Source organism: Giraffa tippelskirchi, chromosome 12, assembly GCF_054371585.1.
Source record: "Giraffa tippelskirchi isolate mGirTip1 chromosome 12, T2T-mGirTip1v1.2.pri, whole genome shotgun sequence".
Classification (NCBI taxonomy): domain Eukaryota; kingdom Metazoa; phylum Chordata; class Mammalia; order Artiodactyla; family Giraffidae; genus Giraffa; species Giraffa tippelskirchi.
In genome coordinates, this window is record NC_137286.1 from 106540559 (window position 1) to 106562929 (window position 22371).

The window sequence follows — 22371 nt, forward strand, 5'->3', positions numbered from 1 at the left end:
TAAAATGAACTTATTTACAAAACAGAAATAGAGTCACAGATGTAGAAAACAAACTTATGGTTACCCAGGGGAAAGTGGGAGGATATATGTGTGTGTACACACACACGCACCACACACATATAACTGAATCATTTTATGGTACACCTGGAGCACTACATTGTAAATTAACTATACTTCAATTAAAAAATAAAATGAAAAAAACAGAACCCTCACCTCTAAAACAGAGAGTTGATTTTCTAAAATGTGTGGAAAAATAAAATTCAAGATAGAAAGAAAGAAAACAAGAATGCCCACTCTCACTACTTTTATTCAACATACTATTGGAAGTCCTAGCCACAGCAATCAGAAGAAAAAGAAATAAAAGGGATCCAAATTGGAAAGGCAGTAAAACTGTCACTGTAGGCAGATGACATGATACTATACATAGAAAATCCTAAAGATGCCACCAGAAAACTGTTACAGCTCATAAATGAATTCAGTAAATTTGTAGACAACAAAATTAATATAGAGAAATCCATTGCATTTCTATACATTCACAACAAAAGATCAGGCAGAACACTGACATAAATCATAGTGACATTTTTTCAATTCTTTTCTTAAGACAAAGGAAATGAAAGCAAAAATAAATATATTTACAAGCTTTTGCACAGCAAAGAAAACTAATGACAAAGTGAAAAGTCAGTCTACTGAATGGGAGAAGATATTTGCAACTGTTAAAACCAATAAAGAGTTACTATCAAAAATATACAAACAGCTCATACAACTCAATATTAAAAAAAAAAAACAATTAAAAAAGGGCAGAAGACTTGAATACATATTTTTCCAAAGAAGATATGTAGATGACCAACAAGCACATGAAAAGATGCTCAACACTGCTAATTAGGGAAATGCAAATCAAAACCACAAAGAGCTATCACCTCAAACCTGTCAGAATGGCTATCATCAAAAAGATCAAAAAAATCAAATGCTGGTGAGGATGTGGAGAGAAAGGAACCCTTGTGCACTGCAGGTGGGAGTGTAAATTGGTGCATCCTCTATGGAAAATTGTGCGTGTTCCTCAAAAAAACAAAAATAGGGCTTCACTGTCGGCTCATTGGTAAACAATGATGGTAAACTGGTGTCAAACAGGAGACACCAGTTTGATCCCTGGTCCAGGAAGGTCCCACATGCCTCAGAACCACTGACCCCATGCACTACAGCTACTGAACCTATGTTCTAGAGCCTGGGGGGGCCACAATCACTAAGCCCACGTGCCCTAGAGCCTGTGCTCTGCAACAAGAGGAGTCACCACAATGAGAAACCTGTGTTTCAGTGCAAACTGAAACTAGCGAGTAGCCCCTGTTCGCTACAACTACAGAAAAAAGCCTGCACAGCAATGGAGGACCAGCACAGCCAAAAATAAAATAAATAAATAATTTTTTAAAAACTAGAACTGTTATACCATATGATCCAGCAATTCCACTCCTGGATATAAATCCAGAAAAAAAATGAAAAAAGATATATGTACCCCAAAATTCATAGCAACGTTGTTTAAAATAGCCAAGATATGCAAGCAATCCAGGTGTCCATCAACAAGCAAATGGATAAAGAAGACATGGTAAATATATATAAGGGAATATTAGCCACAGAAAAAGAATGAAATTTTGCCACTTGCAGAACTGTGGACAGATCTGGAGGGTATTATTCAGAAAAAGACAAACACTGTTACCCTTTTGTATGTGGCATCTTAAAAAAACAGAAAAGAAGCAATAAAACAAAACAGAAACAGACACAGAGAGCACACTAGTGGCTGGCTGCCAATGGGGAGAGGAAATCAAGGAAGGACAGGGTAGGGATTTGAAACTGTCATAGTTACTCCCCAACTCTCTTCCATGGAAGCTGGACCAGTCACACCGACACTGTGTTGGGAGACCCTTTCCCCTTACACACCTCCAGCCCCGCCTGATGAATGCCTCACCAGGAAAGGTCTCTCGGGACAACACTACACCTGAAGGCAAGGTCTGTCCAGGACAGTCCATGGCCTCTGTCATCCTTTCATCACATCTTTTTTCTTGGTTGGTAAGCACTCTTTATATAACAAGCTCTTTGTCACATGGATTTTGCACCATATTTTCTTCCAGTTTGCCCTTGTATTTTTTTTCAATTTTGCCAAGAAGAAATAGCATATAATTATGCAATTAAATGTACAGATCTCCTCTTTTGTGACTTTGGGGGTCTCTTGTGTATGTCCTTTGTTGCTCAGTCGTGTCCAACTCTTTGCCACTCCGTGGACTATATAGCCCAACAGGCTCCTCTGTCCATGGGATTCTCCAGCCAAGAATACTGGACAAGGTTGCCATTCCCTCCTTCAGGGGATCTTGCAGACCCAGGGATGGAACCCAGGTCTCCAGTACTGGCTGGCAGATTCACCATCACCTAGCAACCAGAGAGAAGGCAATGGCACTCCACTCCAGTACTCCTGCCTGGAAAATCCCATGGACGGAGGAGCCTGGTAGGCTACAGTCCATGGGGTCGCTAAGAGTCAGACGCGACTGAGCGACTTCACTTTCACTTTTCCCTTTCATGCACTGGAGAAGGAAATGGCAACCCACTCCAGTATTCTTGCCTGGAGAATCCCAGGGACGGCGGAGCCTGGTGGGCTGCCGTCTATGGGGTCGCACAGAGTCGGACACGACTGAAGTGACTTAGCAGCAGCAGCAGCAGCAACCAGGGAAGCCCATTGGGGGTCTGGAAACTACTAAACAGGCCTTTTCCACTCAAGAGTATGAATATAACTGACCGTTCTTTATGTGTTTTTGTGGTTTTGTTCTTCACACTTAAGTCTTTGAGTCATCTGGAACTCATTTTCATACAGGGGTGCGATCCAATTGCATCTTTTCCAAGCTGGTTACCCAGTCCCAATATTATTTATCAAATGACCTGTCTCTCCCCTAAAGACACTGAAAGCTACCTTACAGTCCAAGTTTCTATTTCAAAGCCTACCTTATTCACCTAAAGTGGTCCTTTCTGTGCCTTTCTGGTCTGGCGAGTAGTGGCTTCCTCATCCAGTTCCCTTTGTTCTAGTCTTAAACACCACTCTAAGTCTGAGCTGACTCTACACCGGTAAGGCCACTATTCTGCTCAAGACCTGCCGGTCAAGAACACCTAAGAAGCCAACCCTGTCACCCACAGCTTAGAATAGGTTCCTGGCTGCCACGTGCACGACTTTTTCTGATCTTCGCAGGAACTCAGGAGGTTGGGAGGCGATCCGAGGGCGGGGCGGAGAGGGGTCTCCCAGCAGCCAGCCACCCGCAGCCCAGGCCCCACCCAGAAGCCAACCTCCTTCAGAGGGTGGGGCTGGCCTCCACATGCTCACGAGACGCACTCTCACCAGCCTCGAGACGCGTGAAAACCACGCAGGTGTAACTCCTGCTCCTTGGCATCACCCGGGACCCTGGCTGCTGTTCTCAACAATCATCTCTCCCCTCCGCGCCGGGGACTCCCCTGGGGAGACAGGGGCGCGGTCTCCACACACACACCCTCATGCCCCCACCCCCCAGTCTCAGGAATGAGAACCAGCAGGCCCAGCTCTGAAAACTCATCTCCTCGCAAACAAGCTGTTTCTCATGTTGTTGCTAGAAGACACCGACGCAAGCCAGATGTGTGGCAAACACGCCCCTCATGGTCCCGTGGTCCCTGGGCCTCAGCTGGCCTGGGAAGCAGCTACCCGCCTGCAGAGAGGAGTGTGTTGTCCACGATGACACGTGGCATACCAAGGGTGTACAGGAGGCTACAGGAAGAGGGGCTGGACAAGAACCCACCCTCTGGGGCCCTGGCCGTGGTGGGAGGAGGAGGGAAGGCAGAGACCAAAGCCAGGATGAGTCCTGAGAGCATCAGACCGAGCAGAAAGGGGGAGCAAAGGGAGGCGGGAAGGTGGGGCAGAGACCAGGGAAGCAGCCTGGGGTTCTTTACGGGTTCCCTGCACACAAACCCCGGCGTGGACGTCTGTTGTGAGCCCCTTCCTCCCATAATAACTATCCTCCACTCAACTCGGTCAGTTTCACTTCCTGAAGCAACGCTGTTCAAATTGGTTCTGCCCTCACCTCCTCTACGCCCCAGTTCGAGTGTCCGTGTTCTCTTCCAGTTTACCCTGCTCGAGGACAGCTTCCTTGATTGAAAAACACCCTCAAGGATAAATGTCAACTTTGCAACCCTGTTAGTCAAACCCAGGCCTGCGGCTCCCACCACACACATGCACACCCGCACAAACACACATACACACAGGCCTGGGTCCCTCACTCTCCTTCCTCCGGGTCACCCCTTCCTTTTCTCGAGGCTTCGGAGTGAAGGCTCCTGCCTTCTGCAGTCTGACTATGAGCGCCTTGACACGGGGATGGCGGGGAAAGAAGGGGACAGTCACACGTGTGCTGAGGACACTCCAGCCACACTGGCCCTATCTGCATGCTGCTCCTTTCCTCCGAGATGACCGACCTCTTGAGAAACCACGGAAAGATTCCCAACCTCCAAAGTGCCCGGCGCCGAGCGCATCCTCACCCGCCAACCACCACACGCTCAGCTCCACTCTCCTCCCACCTGGGTTACTCTCTGGTGACCCCCACCGCCCCTCCCATTGGCCACCGACTAGAAGACTCGGAAGATGCTCTACTGAGATCCAATGCCCAGCTGTCCCTGGACGGGCACAGGCACCCGGAAAACATCTGCAAGACCCGCACGGGCCGCCGGTGCAAAGCTCTGTAACAAAAGCCCATCCGGCTAGGTCCCCCGTGGCTCCACTTAACCACGTACCTGGCAAAGAGCAGGTGCTCAAGAAACCCTGGGGCGTCTGGCAGAACAACGAGTTCCCCGGAGGACGCGCTCCTCTCGGAGGAAGGTGCAGGGCCTCTGAGGGAAGGCCTACTCCGGGTCCGGGCCCCTGGCGCCCCCCGCCCTCCCGGCGCCCCGCTCACCTGTAGGCCCAGGGCGACACGCTGCGCAGGTTGGTGGGCGGCCGGAAGCGGCGGTCGGCGGGCCTGCCCCCGGCCGGGCAGCTGGCGTTGCGCGCCTGCTCGCGCGGGCCCAGCTGCAGCGTGTGGTGGAAGGCGCCGAGCACGCCGGCCGCCAGTCGCCCATACAGCTGCTCCAGGAGCTCCTCGGGCCGGTCCGCGCAGCCCCGCGCCCGTGCTGGCCGCCGGCCCGCCTTCGGGGCGCCCCCGGCCCGGCCCGGCGCCAGCGCCAGCAGGACACCGGCCACCAACGCCCAGACCTGCGGGACAGGCCGCGCTCAGCGCCGCGCGCAAGAGGGGCCCGCACCCCCGGCCTCCCGCGGCCCCCGCCCCGGGTCCCCGCCCCGCGCCCTCCACCTCTGGGGCCCCGTCCCGCGCCCCACCCCTGGGCCCGCGCCCCCGCCCGGAGGATGGGTGCGGACCACGCCGGGCCCCGCGCGCCCTCCCCGCCCGTGCGCCGCCCTCGGGGACCCCGCGGCCCTGCCCCGCGCCGGCCCACGCGCCCCCCGCCGCCGCCGCCCCGAGCCGGGGTCTGCGCGGGGCGTGGGTGTGCGGTGCGCGTGTGCGTGTGCCGGCCGGGCTGCTGCGCCGCGGGCTGCGAGTGCCTGTGACGGCGCCCGGGCCCCTCGGCGGCCCCCGCGTGTCCGAGGCGCGCGGACCCCACGAGCCGCCCGGGCCCGGGACTGAGCCGGGCGCTCGCGCCGCGCACTCACCGGCGGCCCCAGCATCGCCGCGAAGTGGCTCCGGTGGTTGCGGCGGCGCGGACACGTCCGAGCGGAGCCGCGCGGCGCGGCGCGAGCGGAAGGAGGCGCCTCGGCTGGAAGGGAAGTCAGCGGGTCCGGCCGCGCGGGAAGAGCCCCGGGACCACGGGCACCTGGAGAGGAGCGCGCGGGCCTGGAGGCAGCCTGTCTCACCACGCCTTCCTGAGGGACTGGAGACTGAGTGTTCCGAACCGGGTGGGGGAGCGGCTGTTTGTCCTTCCCCCAAACGCCCAGGAAACGGCCCTTCTCTGCACCCACCCCCGCCCCCCAGCAGCTCAGAAAACCGAGCACCAAACACCCGACCCAGGCTGCCCTTTTGCGGCTGGAAACCAGCACCTTTGGGCGCGCCGGTGTCTGGACGCCTGCTCCTGAAGCTGGGATTCTAAGCGCGAGCAGTGGTGTGAAATAAGACCAATACTTTGTAAATAAAGACAATTTACTTACCTGGAGGGATTCTATTTCAAGAACAAGCAAACGTGCTCGCTCCTTCTATAAATCTACCTTAATGCTTTTAGGTGGCGGCTTGATGAATACGTTCATTTCACAGCAGTCATACTTCGCCAATAAAAACAAAAGAATGATAAGACCTGAAAGGTTTCCGAAGGTACAGAAAATACACGATTTATGGTTTCTTGAACGGTTTCTAGCTTTGGTATTTGCCTTGTAAATCATTGGTGAAAACACATTTCAGTTATGCTGTGTAGAAAAACAACACTTTTGTATGCCTTGAATACCCTATAGCTGAAGAGGAATCGCCCTATTTACTGCTAAAAAGCCCACAGAAATTGCCAATTTAAGCAATTAACAGCTTGGTGAGTAAACGTTCGTTTTGAGGTTACTTTTTTTTTTGACTAGTAGATAAATTGTGTTCTTGGTTTCCTTTCTGGTAAATGGGAATAAACATATCAATGCACAAACATACTGTTTGTGTTTTTTTTCCCCCCCAATTTGGTAAAGGTGTGGGAATACTTTGAAAGGTAAGGCAGTACAGACCAGACTGTTCCTTCTGCATTATTCAACGAAATACCTTCCACTGTCTGATAACTCGGCAACTTCTCTCTCCTCCCTTGTTACTTGGAAACGAAAATATTTACTTTCCAACAGTTTTCATTTTGTGAAAGATCATAAATACTGAACATGCTTGCCCATTTGATAGAACATACAATTCGTCTTTTCGATACTAAACAAAGTTGAGAAATTCTCTTCTAACAGGTGCAAAATCCAGTAGTCACTACCCTCACATCAGAACATATTTATGAAGTGAACATACTTATGAAATAAACATGTTAACAGTTCAAATCCCACCCTAAGACAAGTGAGAAAAAGGGAAGGAAGTTCTCAAAAGCCCAGCCCCCCATCTAGGCACCCAGAGCTGCTGTGGGGACGGCTGTTTCCACTCACCTCCCTGGGCCAGGGCAGACCAGAACTCCTTCCCTCCTGTGAAGGTCAGCGCCTCTTCCTCTGCCATCTCCTCTGTCAGCACCTGGATGTCCCACCCCTGCTCGTCACTCCCCACCTTGGACACCTTGAGGAGTCATCCAAAACTGGCCTCCAAGTGGCTTCCCCGGCTCTACCCGCCATTCCCCATCAGGTCTCAGGTCCTGGAGCGTGTGGCGGCCCCCCCACCCCTTGCACACACCCCACCCCCCACCTCCAGGTGTGACTGTTGTGGATACCAGTTCCCAGTGTGGCCTGACTCACCTCAGGCACTAGCACTTTCTTCCCTCACCTTCTGCAGTTCTCTCACCTCTGACCCTGATTCCCCTCCATGAGTCCTGGTGTCCTCCCCGCACCGTTCGACAGTTACCCCAGTCCCTTGATCCTTTTTAGCTGCTCTGTTCAGTTCACACAGCTTGCTGACCACACACAGCTGTCTATGCCACATACCTGAGGCCTCCACCCACACCCCTGTGCATCACACTTCCCGGCTCACGGTCTCTTTTCCCAAGATGACTAGCTTCCATGTCCGTCCTCGGATCTCTGCTCCCCTTCACCTCCATGCCCCGGGCTCTACACACTTCTTAGTCGTGCTGCTTCCAGCCCTCCCATGACCTAACACCCACGATTTTCTGCTGTTCTCCCCAGGGAATTTGAGCAGCAGCCCTGGCCTGGGGTGACCAAAGGCCTTCCCCCTGGAACGCCCACCTCCATAAAAGGCAACACCAGCAGCCACTCAGCTCCTCAGCCCGTGGCCATCAGCCTCCCTTCTGGGCTTCTCTCATCAGGACTCTGGGTGTGCCTCTATCTCACTTGTCAGGGTTGGACTGAACTGTTAACATGTTTATTTCATTAAGTATGTGGTGGTGTTTAGTCGCTCAGCTGTGTCCAATTTTTGCGACCCCCTCCTCTGCCCATGGATTCTCCAGGCAAGAACACTGGAGTGAGTTGCTAGTTCCTTCTCCAGAGGATCTTCCTGACCCAGGGATTGAACCCGAGTCTCCTGCATGGGCACGCTCCACCTCCTAAACATGGGCTGAATTGGACCAATCCCAACAGCTCTCACTGCCAGAACAAGGCCAGCCCAGTGACCTCTCACCCAGGTCTCTACGAGTGGTCCCCTCCCCCATCCCCCTGACAGCAGTGGGGTCACTGTTTCTAGAAGTTAAATCAAGTCACATCACTCACCTTCCTCTCTGCTGTTGCTAGAAAAAGACCCACTCCCGCCTCCCTGGTGGATAGCCACCCCTTGCCTGCCCCCGAGCACACTGCACCCACCACACTGACGTCCCAGACACTCTAGCTCTCTGCCCCCAACACCCCAAGACCCCCCTGCTTGTGGGTTAGCACCTGCTCCTGCTGCCCTGGAATCATCACCTGGTGCTGATACAAACACCCCTCCCAGAAGGGTTCCCAGATCATCTCCTCCACCATCAACACTCTCCTAATGCGCCTTCATTTCATCTTCTAACTGCCCTCATCAGAGTTGTGGTGTTCCCAGTAGTCACGTGTGGATGTGAGAACAGGACCATAAAGAAGGCTGAGCGCTGAAGAACAGATGCTTTTCAACTGTGGTGTTGGAGAAGACTCTAGAGAGTCCCTTGGACTGCAAGGAGATCCAACCAGTCAATCCTGAAGGAAATCAGTCCTGAATATTCATTGGAAGGACTGATGCTGAAGCTGAAATTCCAGTATTTCGGCCACCTGATGCGAAGAATTGACTTATTGGAAAAGACCCTGATGCTGACAAAGACTGAGGGCAGGAGGAGAAGGGGGTGACAGAGGATAAGATGGTTGGATGGCATCACCGACTCAATGGACATGAGTTTGAGTAAGCTCCAGGAGTTGGTGATGGACAGGGAGGGCTGGCATGCTGCAGTCCATGGGGTCACAGAGTCAAGACACAACTGAGAGAATGAACAACAACTGCCCTAGAGCCCACTAAAACTACATTCACTATCTGTCTCCCTGGCCAGAATTTAAGCTCTTTGAGGACTGGGTGTTGCTCCCTTGGTCATGACCGTGTCCTCAGAATCTTGCACACACCAGACATCTCGTGTATCTGCTGAACACCTGCACCATCGGGTCATGACCTTTTTAGGGAGCAGGGAATGTGTTCTAATTAGGTGTTTCTCTCCTGCACCTAACAGAAGTGTGCACGTGGCAGAAACAAGATAAGATGAGACGGATGGGCCCTCCTCTCTCATGAGGTGTCACTTCTCCTGACTGCCCACCAATGCAAGTACACAGGACACGGCCAACCAGTCAAGTGCACTGCTGAGGATGCAGACAGTCCTGGCCTTGACCCCACACCCAGAGTCCTGATGGGGAAGCCCCCTTGCTGCCATTGCTTGGGCAGTTGGTGCTATGAGGCTGCAGGAGGAGGCGACTACGGAAAACACTGAGAGGCTCAAGATCTGGTATTTCCTGTCACTACGTCTTCCTGCCTTCAAGACACAACTGCTTCACTAGTGCTGGAGCCCCTGACAGGCAAAACTTCCAGACTCAGTCCCCAAACACCAAGCAACTTTGCTTGAACAACAACTCATCAAGGGTATATCCGAGCACAGTATTTTTCAAGCCACAAACCATTAAGTCAATACAGGGCTTTCACTACTAACACTGTCTAAGAAATTACAGAAAAAAGCAGCACATACCTCAGTGATTAGTGATACTTACGTGGGTGTGGGTGCCAGGTAGTGCTGCAAGATTTACTTCTTGTCCATATTTCATTGTTACTGTTGTTTAGTCACTCAGTTGTGTCCACTTCTTTGTGACCCCCTCTTCTATCCATGGATTCTCCAGGCAAGAATACTGGAGTGGGTTGCCAGTTCTGTCTCCAGAGGATCTTCCTGATCCAGGGATCGGACCTGAGTCTCCTGCCTTGCAGGCAGATTCTCTACCACTGAGCCACTAGGGAAGAAGACTTACTTCCTACTGTGGATCAATGTTTTCAAAAGGGTAAGTCAGTCGCTGGCCTAAGTGTTATTTTCACACGTTTTTATTCCATTAAAAACAAAACCTAAACCCATAACTCATAGAACAGAATACACTTATTAAAAGTTTTGACCGTGTGCAAAATTAAAGTTTGGATATTTAATCCAAAGTTCAACATGAGTTTAATCTTGTAAGGTGACTTCTTTCCTTTAATAAACAACACATTAAAATTATACTATTCCGGAAGCAAATCATCTCCTAACTCTTCATCAGCAAAATCATCCTCGTCCATTCTCTTTTTGGCTGCGGTTTTGGGTCTTTCTATTTGAGGGCCAAGCGGATCCACATAGGAGGCGTCTGGGTTTCAGAGCAGATGGTGACATTAGAGGAACAGGAAAAACAGCAAATGTGGAACCAGTTAGACTCGTTGTCAACAGTGAGCAACCCAAAGTGAGCAAGAACGCCTCCCAAGTCAAGAGAAGCTTTGTCTGTGTTGCAGAAACTCCTACTGACCCCCAGGAGGACACATCTGCCCCTCTGCCAACCCGGCAGACCCACGGGCCAGGGGCACTCACCTGGCTCCTTGTTGCTGCTGGTGCTCTCATAAGGCTCGTCTGTGCCAGGCAGTGCTCGGAGCTGGGCACTCAGTCGCTCGCCTTTGCTGCCAGAGCTACAGTTCTGGCCACTGTCTGGAAACGGAAACAACAGGTGTTGAACATGCCGGGGGAACATCACACTGCATTATGAATCTTACAGTATAGTTATCTGCCAAAAAACAGGCTGGTTGTTTCATCTGACAGCCAATTTCCAAAGGATATAATTCTCATCTTCTGAAATTTTTGAGAAATCCCTTGGTGGGAACCTCTACTATAGTCATAGCATCACTTGAATAGTCTTTACATGGCTCACATCCCACCAGGTGCTGGAGACACTGGCGAAGGTCCCCCGGTTTGGGCCATTACCTGTGTGCAGCCTGGGAGCCACCACAGCCTCACAGCCTCAGTGGGCTAGGAGGCCACAAACTCTCACTGCGTGACCATGGGTCTGGTGGAAAAGTGACAGCAGTGACCTCTCACCTACACAAAGTCGTTCCCCTAAGACACAGCAGTGGTTTTCCGGGTGTGGCCCTGGAACCACCACAGCTGGGACCCAGTCAGAAACACAAAGTCCCAGGCCCGTCACTGGCCAGCTCAGAGAGGCTGGGGTTGGGTCTGTTTTAACCAGCCTTCCCAGTGACTCTGATACACAGTAAAACCTGAGGACCCCTCGTGAGGAAGGGCACTGAGGTTTCTAAAACAAATTATTGAGAAATAAGGCTACAATGAGACCAGTCTGACGCACAAAAAAAGAACCATTTACAAAGGCCCTCAAACACTTCAGAAAGAGCCATTTTGTACAAACTAATAATTCTATGTTCCCCATGGTCCTCTCTCCTAGGCAACACTTTAAAAATCCAGTTGTAGGCACGGCATTTATTGCAACACACTACACTTAAACCAGCTCAGGTCTGGCCTCAACTGGACTCATGAAGAAACCCCTTTCCCCTTTGTGAACTGTGATTCTCACCCAGACAGAAGCACCAGAGATGTCCACGCTGAGACGTGAACACGCATCACTGGGTCTCCCAGGGCAGAAGTGGACATGGTAGGACTGGGCACCCTTTAACACGCAGGCTGTGCTGTTTCTCAGTGAGCAAGTGTGGGGAGGGGACGCTGCTGACGGTGGGCCATGTCCACGGGGGCCCCATCGTGCTGTGGGAGGGGCCCAGGAGGTGAAGTGGGGAGGAATCCAGGTGGTGCCACAGCCCGGTGGACTCAGACCCCAAAGCCAGGGAGAGCCTGGCCCCGGGCCTGAGAGAACTGGAGGCGGGGCTGCTGACAGGCAGGCTCCGGGACAGTGTGGGAGCCCCGGGAGGAGGTGGGGCCATCGGCGATGACAGGAAACCAGGAACAAAAAGGCAAGTGTTGGGAGAGAGAAGCAAGAGAGCCGGGTGCCGCCCCAGGGCCTGGCCCAGACACCTGGCCCATCGGGAAGCCCAGCTTCAGCTCCCAGAAGTTTGTTTGTGCACCAGGACTGCCTGTTTGTGCTGGGCTGACATGAACTGGATGAGAGAAGGGAAAATTTGCTAAGAAATAGCAGCAGCAGCAGCGGTGGGGAAGCCCCAGGAGGCCCCTCTCCGCACAGCCTCAGCCCTCCTTGGCCTGAGGCAGCATCCCAGGGCCTGGGGACACTCTCTGGGGCTGGACACTGTCCTCCGGGCTCTGGCTCAGCTCCAGCAGCTCTCAGGACACCTGGCTAGGGGGGCTGGAGCTTCCAAAGTGGACTTTAAACGTGAGGCCTTCTGGGGGCCTCAGACACACCACACAAGCCCACGATGACCCGGGAAGGCGGTTTGGTGGTGGGTTTGGGAGGAACCAGTTGCTTACTCTGAACTGAGGATTTCTAGAGGGAACCATAGGATCCTGAACTTCAGTAAAGAACTGATGCTCCCCTAGGGTTATTACTTAAACGGACACCCAATTCAAATGTGCTCACAGCCCGGGAGCCTGCCTCCTAAGAGCAGGGGAGTGGGAGCACAGGGCTGCTGGGGCCCTTCCTAGGCTCTTCTCACGGACGCACAGTCTGGTCCACAGCTTTCCGGCCGCTGAGAACTGTTGGTGCACGCAGGCCCACGTTCCTCATCTACAAGCCCAATCCCAAACGGCACTAAAGCAGGTTTCTGGGGGGAACACAGCTTCATGTCAAGAATAAAACCTGCCTTGACCTGAAGCTATCCCGGGCCATTATTTACCCTCGGTGTGAACATTCCCATTTCACTGAAGTAATGAGATGTCACCTGATACTGAGGTGATCCCCAGGGGTGTTACATAGCTGGGGTTCCCCTGGAGCAGTGGGGCTGCCCCTTGGGGCATCCAAGTGCCCTGCTGCCTGCAGTGGCTGCACACACCTGGGGAGCAAAACCCCGCCCTCAAGGAGAGGCCATCCAGGCCACGGCCCCGCTCTGCCAGGCAGCGCCCACAATAGATCAGGGCTTGTGGGTCCTTCCAAGTCGATCCTGACTTTCTTGAGGGCAAGGGCCCTGTCTCATGTCATTGGCACCCAGCATGCAGCCAACAGTAATGAAGGAATGAAAGGAAGGCCTCCCTAAGCTGCGGGCCAGGCCTGCCTGTGTTGTGCCCCCTGGACCACAAGCAGACAACAGGATGAAGTCAGTCCTGTGTGCATGGCGGGGCTAAGTGTGGACACAACTTGGATCCCAATTTAGCACTTGGTTTTCTAATTAGTTTCCTTAAAACCATCCAACTTCCCCTAAATATAACTTCTACTACCCCAAGAAATAGAGAAAGAACGTGGATTCTGTTGACAGGGAAAAGGGAGAGGAAAACGTAACAAATCATCTTATTAAGTAACGATGTCACAAGCAGTCACAGAGCAGGAACTCAGGAGCAGCCCAAAGCAGCAGGGTTTACGTGGCTGGTCCAGAGGCATGCTGCCCAGTGCCCAGGCTGGCACCACCTCTGCACTGAGGCACAGAGGTCCGTCAGCATCCTGTGAGACCCCTCCTTACAACATCCATCTGAACACTGTGACACAGCAAACCTCATTGGTATGGACGCCTGCGATGACCTACCCAACATGACTGTTTACTCATCAATCAGCAGTAACAGGGCTGGTTATTTAACAACTAACACCTGCAAACACCTGTTCATAATACAGCAGGCTGATGCTTAGAAAAGTAACTTACAGTGAGTGAGGTAAGTAACTAAAAGTGAAAGTAAGTGAGGTTTGCTGTATAGAAAAAAACAAACAGGACGTTTCTGGATTGTTTCAAGGGGGTTCCAGAAGTCAGTGCACTAGGATCTGCCGATCCCAGCCTCTCCAGGGTCAGGGACACTCACCACTGCCCGCGCTCCCATCTCTCCGGCCGCGGGGACACCCGCTGCTGTCCCGGCCAGACTTGATGCGCTAGAGCAAGAAGACCACATGTTAACAAGGACACACTGGACAGGGCAGGTACATGCTTTTGCAAGTAACTTAAAAACCAAGCACTTTCCAGATGTGAAAGCTCAGGTCTTAAACACAGCAGCTACAGAGATGGAGGGAGAAGGGGACTTGAGAGTGGGCTATTTCTGCTTTAGCCCCATGTGACAACACTGGACCAGAACTGTTTCAGGGGAAAAAGGAGAGCAGGGCTTTGAAATTCACCTTCCACAGTAAAGGCACTATTAAATCTCACAGGACACCTAAGGTCTGCCCAACAGTCTACTTTCCTAGATATAAAGCACCCATAAGTCATAAGAACTATCTCCAAACTGTGGCATTCTTAGCTTTCTTTCTGAATCTTATGGTTATCCTGTGTTTTGCCCAAGTTAGAATTTTTGAATTAATACTGAACCTGCCTCCAGCACTGTCAGTTTCTTGTATGTATAAAGGTTCATTGAGAGAAAACAACACTCAGTGAATAGAAACTGACAGTGTTGGACAACTATTTACAACTGAATTAAATTTTCTCAACAAATGTTGATATCTTATTTAGAGCTTTAATACTATGAACATAATTCCATAAATAACTCAAAGGACACATTATTTACACCCTCAAACCTGACAACTCTCCAATTTATTTATAAATTATCAGGTCATGGATGGGGTTATTGATAATGTAGCCTGCTAGGAAGAAGAAAACACTTTTTTTCCATGACCCAAGACTCAAGTCTGTACAATGAAACACTCTCCTAAAACTCCAGTCTTCCAAATATCGGTAAACATGTTCAAGTCATTTTCTATTAAAAAGAAACCTCGCTGGGAACCCCATCTCTCCCTTTGCCTCCACAAAAGAAAACCCAAAGATGATGTAACAAAATAAAAATATCTGTATCTATACTCAGATTGTAGAAACTTGGTTTTCATCTGTGCTTAGATGTTCAGTCATGTCCAACCCTTGCGATCCCATGGACCATAGCTCACCAAGCTCCCCTGTCCATGGGATTCTCCAGGCAAGAATACTGGAGTGGGCTGCCGTTTCCTCCTCCAGGGGATCTTCCCGACTCAGGGATCCAACCTGCATCTCCTGTGTCCCCTGCATTGGCAGGCTAATTCTTTACCACTAGTGCCACCTGAGAAGCCCATAGATAAATAATTACCAGCAAATTTAAAAGACTTAGACAATGATAAAATAATTAAACTCGTAAAGACAATGTCCATATAATCTTCCTCCCAGCAGGGAAGGAAGAGGGACACCTGGGGGGCAGGAGGGACAGGTCCAGACTGGGGGAACCTTCTGGAAGAAGAGTAATGGAGTAGGTACAACAGTAATGGCTTACTGAGGGGCCCAGCCCCACAGCGAACAGGGCGGGTGCAGACGCAGGCCGAGGGACACAGGCACATTTCAGTGACTGAGAAGCCTGTCTCATTTCTTTCTCAGCAGGTGGTCTGTGCTGATGCCAAGAGGAGAGATGCTGCCATCTTCTCAGAGTTTCGACACCTCATAAAGTTCCCGGGAATCTGGACTGATCTGGAGGAGTGAGGTATGGATACAGGACTAACACGTGAAGGAAACAGCTACATGACAGAACAGCCACAAAAAATGACAGGGGTCTGCCTTCAGGGACATGGGAAGCTCCCCAGGTTGTTTTGCTAAGTAGGGGGAAAATGCAGGGTGTAAGCAGTACTTTGTAAAAATTTCACTTTTGTAAAAAAAAAAGTTCCTATTTTAAAATGCGTATTGAATATATGTTTGCATATATTTATAAAAATGCTTGGGAATACCAAAATGATAATAATAGTGATCTCAAAGTCATGGTTTAATGATTTTCAGATTTTTCTTTACACATTTTAATTTGAATACTACTTACAAAAGTCATCTACCTGTATTTTTAGAATAACACCTGTCTTTCCAATAATATGAAAAAAAAAAGAGAGATGCCATTCCCATTTTGGGGGAAAAATGAGAGAAGAATGTAAACAGAGGAGTGTTGGGAGACAGCACCCTCCCCGCCGTGAACACACAACACTGCTCCCCCACAGGGACCCACCATGTGGTGCCCTCCGGCCACACTGTCGCCTGCCCCCCAGAGTGGCCACAGGACCCAGGGGTGGGGGTGGGGCTGCAAACTCTCCCAGTGACTGTATGTTGCTGACATCCGAGTATGTGGCCATTTTCTAGCAATGCCGGTGACAGACTGGGACAAACCTGACTTCACTGTGGACAGTTTCCGAACGCTGACCAGGGGTGAGAAGGACAAAAGCCCAGGGTTCTGTCCACCACTGGGCTTTTATTCCTTAAGAGTTAGATCCTTGTCTTAGAACAAGGAACGGATGTTAACAAGTTAAGGATCCCTAAGAAGACTGACTTCAAATTCAATAGAAAACAGAACTGAAGACCTTTTTTTGTGGCTTCAGCTCTAAAAAAACCCATGAACATGGCTGTACCTTCCTGCTCACACCTCAGCTCACACCTTCCCGCCTCTGCGTCAGGCCCTGAGGTCCAGCCACACCCTCTCTGAGGACCACACTGCGTGTCTGTGGGCCGGGTGGAAGCGACCTGCATTCATTTTCTTCTCCCACCAGGTGACCAGCTTCTAGAGCACCTTCCCCACTCGACTGTTTCCTGAACAGGTGAATCTAGGACTAGCACAGGGTGACGGAAGCCCACAAAGCCCCCAAGCCTCAACAAAAGGCACCAGAGCCTCACCTGGAGAGTGCTGTCCAGCCCAAATCACCACACACTTTGCACCAAGCATAAATGTTATATGGGTTATCCTCTGGTTTTCTTTCTTGAACTTTGTAAATGCAATAACATATAAAATGTGCAAAACATTCTTGCCACTTTTATTACATATGTGAACTTCTAAAATTTGGCACTTTTCCTTTACAGTCAATTTAAAGCTGTGCCTTTAAGAGTTCTTCACATGGACTCTTTTTCCTTTTAGGAAATATAGCCAAAAAGGTTTCTGCTCAAATAGCTTTTGGAAATAATTGGAAGTTTAGGGGTAAGTACCAACTACATTTTACATTAGTTTTGAATGTCCCATGGTATTTTAAGTTGGCCAAAACAAAGAATTTCTTGAAACTGTTTGATTTCTCTGGGGGGGGGGATGGAAATGACAAATATTAAAACAGGAATTCTTTATTTATTAATGTCACAATATAACTGCTTTATAATGTTGTATTAGTTTCTATTGTACAACAACATAAATCAGCTGTATATATGCATATACCTCCTCCCTCTTGGGGAATTCTCTTTTTGAATATTATAAGAATTTAGATACTCGATTTCTAAAATTGAACAAATTATGAGTTTACTTCATTGTTGGATGAGCAATGAAAACTTCCTGTATTGTGTAAACCGTCTCTCTCCCATCCTCTTTCGCCTCCTAGTCATTCCCTTTTATTCTTTACTCCTCTCTAGTTTGGGCTAACATTTCTCTCTTCCTTCTTGTATTTAAAATACTCAGTCTTCAATTCCTGCTCTTCTCATTTTGCTCTTTTCCAGTTGTACAACAAAGTTTCACAAGTTTCTTGCAACTAATGTTTTTATGTTCAGTGAAGGAGAAACACAAAATGCTGAAAACCCAGCGCTGCTGGGGGCTGCAGTGTCCCACCCTGCCCAGCTGTTTGTTGCTGCCCCCAAGGAACAGGGCTCAGGCTCCCTCCAGGCCCTGGAACTCGACCCAGAGCACAAAGGGAGGACAGTCATCTTCTCCATAAATGTTCCAGAAGAGGACACACTCCTCTGAAAACTCAGTCCGCAGAAACGAATTTCCAGCTTTAATATCTTAAAACAGGAGCTAGGGGCTTGGTGAGATCCATTATCCTGACCCACATAAACCTGAATCCATTTACCTTTCCTTCTGTGGTGGTGGTTTAGTCGCTAAGTCACGTCTGACTCTTTGTGACCCCATGGACTGTAGCCCTCCAGGTTCCTCTGTCCATGGGATTTCCCTGGCAAGAATACTTAAGTAGGGTTGCTATTTCCTCCTCCAGGGGATTTTCTCAACCCAGGAATTGAACCCGTGTCTCCTACACTGCAGGTGGATTCTTCACCATCTGAACCACCAGCTATACACAAATCCTTCTTCATTTGAAAACAGTTTTTAAAGTCCATGGCCTAATTTGTGTTTACTTTTCCTTTTAAACCAGACTTTGTATCCTAAGCTGGTGTTTGATCATTTGAAGGTAACCCTTCAGAAGCATAACTCTAGACCAGTGTTTCTTGAACATCGTGTATTAAAAAATTACCTGGAGAACTTGTTTTTAAAACACAGACTCATGGACTCCAGAGATCTAATTCTGGGGCCAGGATAGGTATAGGGTGGGGCCCCTGCTCTGCAAGACCACGTTAAAGCTCTTTTAGCTTGATGGGGGTTTCCCAGGTGGTGCAGCGGTAAAGAAAGTGAAAGTCGCTCAGTCATGTCCACCTCTTTGGGACCCCGTGGACTATACAGTCCATGGTATTCTGGAAAGGGTAGCCTTTCTTTTTTTTTTTTTATTATCTCTTTTCTTTTTTTTTTCTTTTTATTTATTTATTTTTTTAAATTTTGTTGTCTCTTTTTTTTTACAAACCCTTGTGTCGAGGGCTGACTTTCAATAGATCGCAGCGAGGGAGCTGCTCTGCTACGTACGAAACCCCGACCCAGAAGCAGGTCGTCTACGAATGGTTTAGCGTCAGGTGCCCCACGAACGTGCGGTGCGTGACGGGCGAGGGGGCGGCCGCCTTTCCGGCCGCGCCCCGTGTCCCGGGACGAAGGGCTCTCCGCACCGGACTCCGGTCCCGACGCGCGGGGGACCGGCTATCCGAGGCCGACCGAGGCTCCCGCGGCGCTGCCGCATCGTTCCGCCTGGGCGGGATTCTGACTTAGAGGCGTTCAGTCATAATCCCACAGATGGTAGCTTCGCCCCATTGGCTCCTCAGCCAAGCACATACACCAAATGTCTGAACCTGCGGTTCCTCTCGTACTGAGCAGGATTACCATGGCAACAACACAAGGGTAGCCTTTCCTTTCTTCAGGGGATCTTCCCAACCTAGGAATTGAACCCAGGTTTCCCACATTGGAGGCAGATTCTTCATCAGCTGGGCCACAAGGGAAACCCAAGAAACTGGAGCGGGTAGCCTATCCCTTCTCCAGAGGATCTTCCTGACCCAGGAATCGAACCGGGGTCTCCTGCATTGCAGGCGGATTCTTTACCAACTGAGCTATCAGGGAAGCCGCCTCCTAATGAAGCAGAGGTAAGAGACAGAGGTTCAGTCCTGGGTCACCAAGATCCCCTGGAGGAGGAAATGGCAACTGACTCCAGAGTTCTTGCCTGGAGAATCCCATGGACAGATTTAAAAAAGAATAAAACAGATCACATCCTCCAAGCAAACACAAGATAACCACATTTTGAAAGCAAATATGGAACTTAGATCTAATTATCTAAAGTAATTAAGTTCTTGAAAAAGTTTAAGCTTAAAGAATATATTTTCTTTCTATGAAAGACAGATACTCAAAAATAACGTTAAATTTTTAAATAGTCCAGTCTCAAACACAGGAGGGAGTACTCATTTTCAGAAGTAAAAAATACTGCAGGGAACACAAACACACACAACCCCTCAGGCACCAGCACTATTCTCAGTGCCATGTCCTACTATACAACAGAGCAGCCCAACAAAAAACCACCACTGCTACACACGAGCCCCTGCATCTTGGTTCCCACAGGCATGGACTCTCCAGCTGAAGTCAGGTCTATAAATTAACCTGCAGTTATTTGGAGCGGGAAAATTACTATTGTTAGTCTATTAGTAGCCACCCACTAAGGACTACATTGAATGTAATGCACTTACTCCAATTAGAAACAAGGTTTTGACAGAAATTTATGCTAAAACTACAGTTTCAGTTATCCCTCCTTTTATGCTAGAGCAGAAAAAAAATTTCAACTTAGTTTTATTGACAGAAGCCCTGACATCACTCAGATGAGCACAAAAGGCTGACGTTTTCAGAATCAACAGAGAGCAGTTTTCAGCTCATTCATGTGAGATACCTGTTCTCTGATTTCTTTCATTTTTTCCAATCTCTTGAGTTTTGTTGCATATTCTTGAACTTCTTTCAATCCAATGTCTGTGCAGAGACGGACCAAGAAACGTAGACCTAAATTATGAAAAACATTTTCGGAGAAGTGTTTATTTATACATGGTGTTCAAAGAACAACAAATCAATACAATCCTTGGGGACACAGTCGGAATGATGCTCACAAATAGTGTTTGTTTCTCCTGAAAAATCTCTGCAGTTTGCATTCCTGGCCTTTGGAGAAGTGGCCTCCTTAAAGGAGGGGTTAGAGCGACTGGGCCCGCCGCCCTTCAGGGGAGACCATGACATCTACAATTCGAGCCTTTAGCTCCTCACCTGTTTCTCCTTTATGCATTTACGACTCCTGACATGTTATATATTTATTGTCTTTTCCTTCCCACTAGAATCCAAGCTCCACAAGGCCAGGATTTTCATCTGTCTCGTTTTCTGCCACGTCCTTAGGGCAGGAACAGTGCCATGTACCAGCGCTGCAGTCACCTGATGGCTTTTCTGGGTTCATCAGAAAAGCACTCTGCTCCAAGTGAGGCTGCACATGGGTGCAAGTGTTTCTCCCGTGCCAGCATCAAAGTAGGCTGCCGATTACACCTGCCCTGAAACCACCCAGGCCCAAGTGTCCTGGACATTCCCTGTGGCATAGATAATCATTCGACTTTTACAAGGAATCCTAAACTCTCTTTAAAGAAAGAAACGTGGCCTTGCTGGGAGGCACTCTCTCTGCCATCCAGTGAGGAGGTGCTGACTGCTGTGGTGGTCCTCCCCCTGTGCCAAATGCGTCCCCAGGAGACACCTGGCAGCACCCAACAGAAGGTATGCAGCTGGCACTCTGTGGGTGGAGGCCAAGGATGCTGTCAGATATTCCAGAATCCACAGGACGACCCCACAACAGAATTATCTGATCCCCAATGTCAGTGGTGCAGAGGCTGGGAAACTCTGCCTAGCAGACTGCTGGGTTTCCATTTCCAAAATGAAATTACTATTATTACTACTACTACTACTACAATGGGCTTCCCTGATAGCTTAGCTGGTAAAGAATCCACCTGCAATGCAGGAGACCTGGGTTCGATTCCTGGGTAAGGAAGATCTGCTGGAGAAGGGATAGGCTGCCCACTCCAGTATTCTTGGGCTTCCCTTGTGGTTCAGCTGATAAAGAATCTGCCTGCAATGCAGGAGACCTGGGTTCAATACCTGGGCTGGGACTACTATAATGATTATTCTATCACTGTTCCCATTTAATGTCTAAAGCATCAGTTTCCCAGTGTAGCCGAGCTTAAGAATTATATTAAAAGTTGTTAAAAAAAGAAACAGGAAAAAATAGGACATCCAGGTCCACTGCAAACCTGAAGGAGACTCTCTGTGGGCTGGGCTACCCATCTGTGCTTTTTTACAGGATTTACAAGTAATCCCCATGGATCCTGTTTTTTTGACTGGTGTTTGGAAACTGCTGTGAGCTAATGAACCCACATCTGAGCAGCATTACAAAACCCCTTGCTCCTAGGCTCCTTTCAAAGGCCGTAATTCTGAGCTTGCTGCTTTTCGCAAAAGCCAAATTGAGAAAAATATTACTGAAGGAACATGCAGCATATCTAACCCCTGGATTGGACTGTGCCACTGAAAACTTGGCCCAGAAAAGATCCGTTTTTACTGAAACATGCCATTTTGTGTACATAGTCACTGGAGGACAACATTCAGAATGGTCTTTTCACACATGTATTCTACTTGCTGCAGGAATGTTAGCAGGAGCATCGACGTCTCTCAGTGACCTTGCCCACCCTCCTCTGCGTCTCAACACGAATGCAGCAAGAGCTGAACAGATCTGCTTCCTCCAAAAGAACTACTTCCTATTTTCCTCATAAATAGTAAAGATTTCACTCATACAAACCACCGTGTTTTCTCTTTTTCCTTTAGCCCCAAGGCTACTCAGGGCCAAATACAATTTAGTGAGAATATACAACCTAGAATACAGTATTGTTCCCTGAAAAGTCCCATGGACAGAGGAACCTGGGAGGTTACAGACCAAAGGGTCACAGAGAGTCAGACACAACTGAGCAACTGAGTACACACACAGAATACAGTTATTTTGTCCTCTTCTGGATCCTGATCTTGTTGTTACTGTAACGCTTTGCATTGTTACTTCAAGTTGCATCAAATCCACTGTGCAGTAAGATTGAAAGAAATATTTTATACAAAGCC

At 49.4% G+C, this 22371-nt stretch overlaps 2 protein-coding genes across 4 annotated transcripts in view; both read right to left on the minus strand.

Moving 5' to 3' along the window:
- The window catches only part of IL17D (interleukin 17D), a 31790-nt gene extending 26008 nt beyond the window's left edge, over positions 1–5782 (minus strand). Inside the window, exons 1-2 of the mRNA XM_081549058.1 lie at positions 5696–5782; positions 4947–5242 (exon numbers count right to left, since the gene is read on the minus strand). Coding sequence (XP_081405184.1) covers positions 4947–5242; positions 5696–5710 — 311 coding nt within the window. The 5' untranslated portion in view covers positions 5711–5782. The remainder of the gene's footprint in view (positions 1–4946; positions 5243–5695) is intronic.
- A 4386-nt stretch (positions 5783–10168) lies between these two features.
- IFT88 (intraflagellar transport 88) overlaps positions 10169–22371 on the minus strand; it is a 61447-nt gene continuing 49244 nt past the window's right edge. For all 3 annotated transcript variants that reach the window (XM_081549029.1, XM_081549030.1, XM_081549028.1), the window contains 4 exons: positions 20135–20241; positions 14017–14083; positions 10693–10806; positions 10169–10474 (listed from right to left, as the gene is read on the minus strand). In XM_081549029.1, coding sequence (XP_081405155.1) covers positions 10353–10474; positions 10693–10806; positions 14017–14083; positions 20135–20241 — 410 coding nt within the window. In that variant the 3' untranslated portion in view covers positions 10169–10352. The remainder of the gene's footprint in view (positions 10475–10692; positions 10807–14016; positions 14084–20134; positions 20242–22371) is intronic.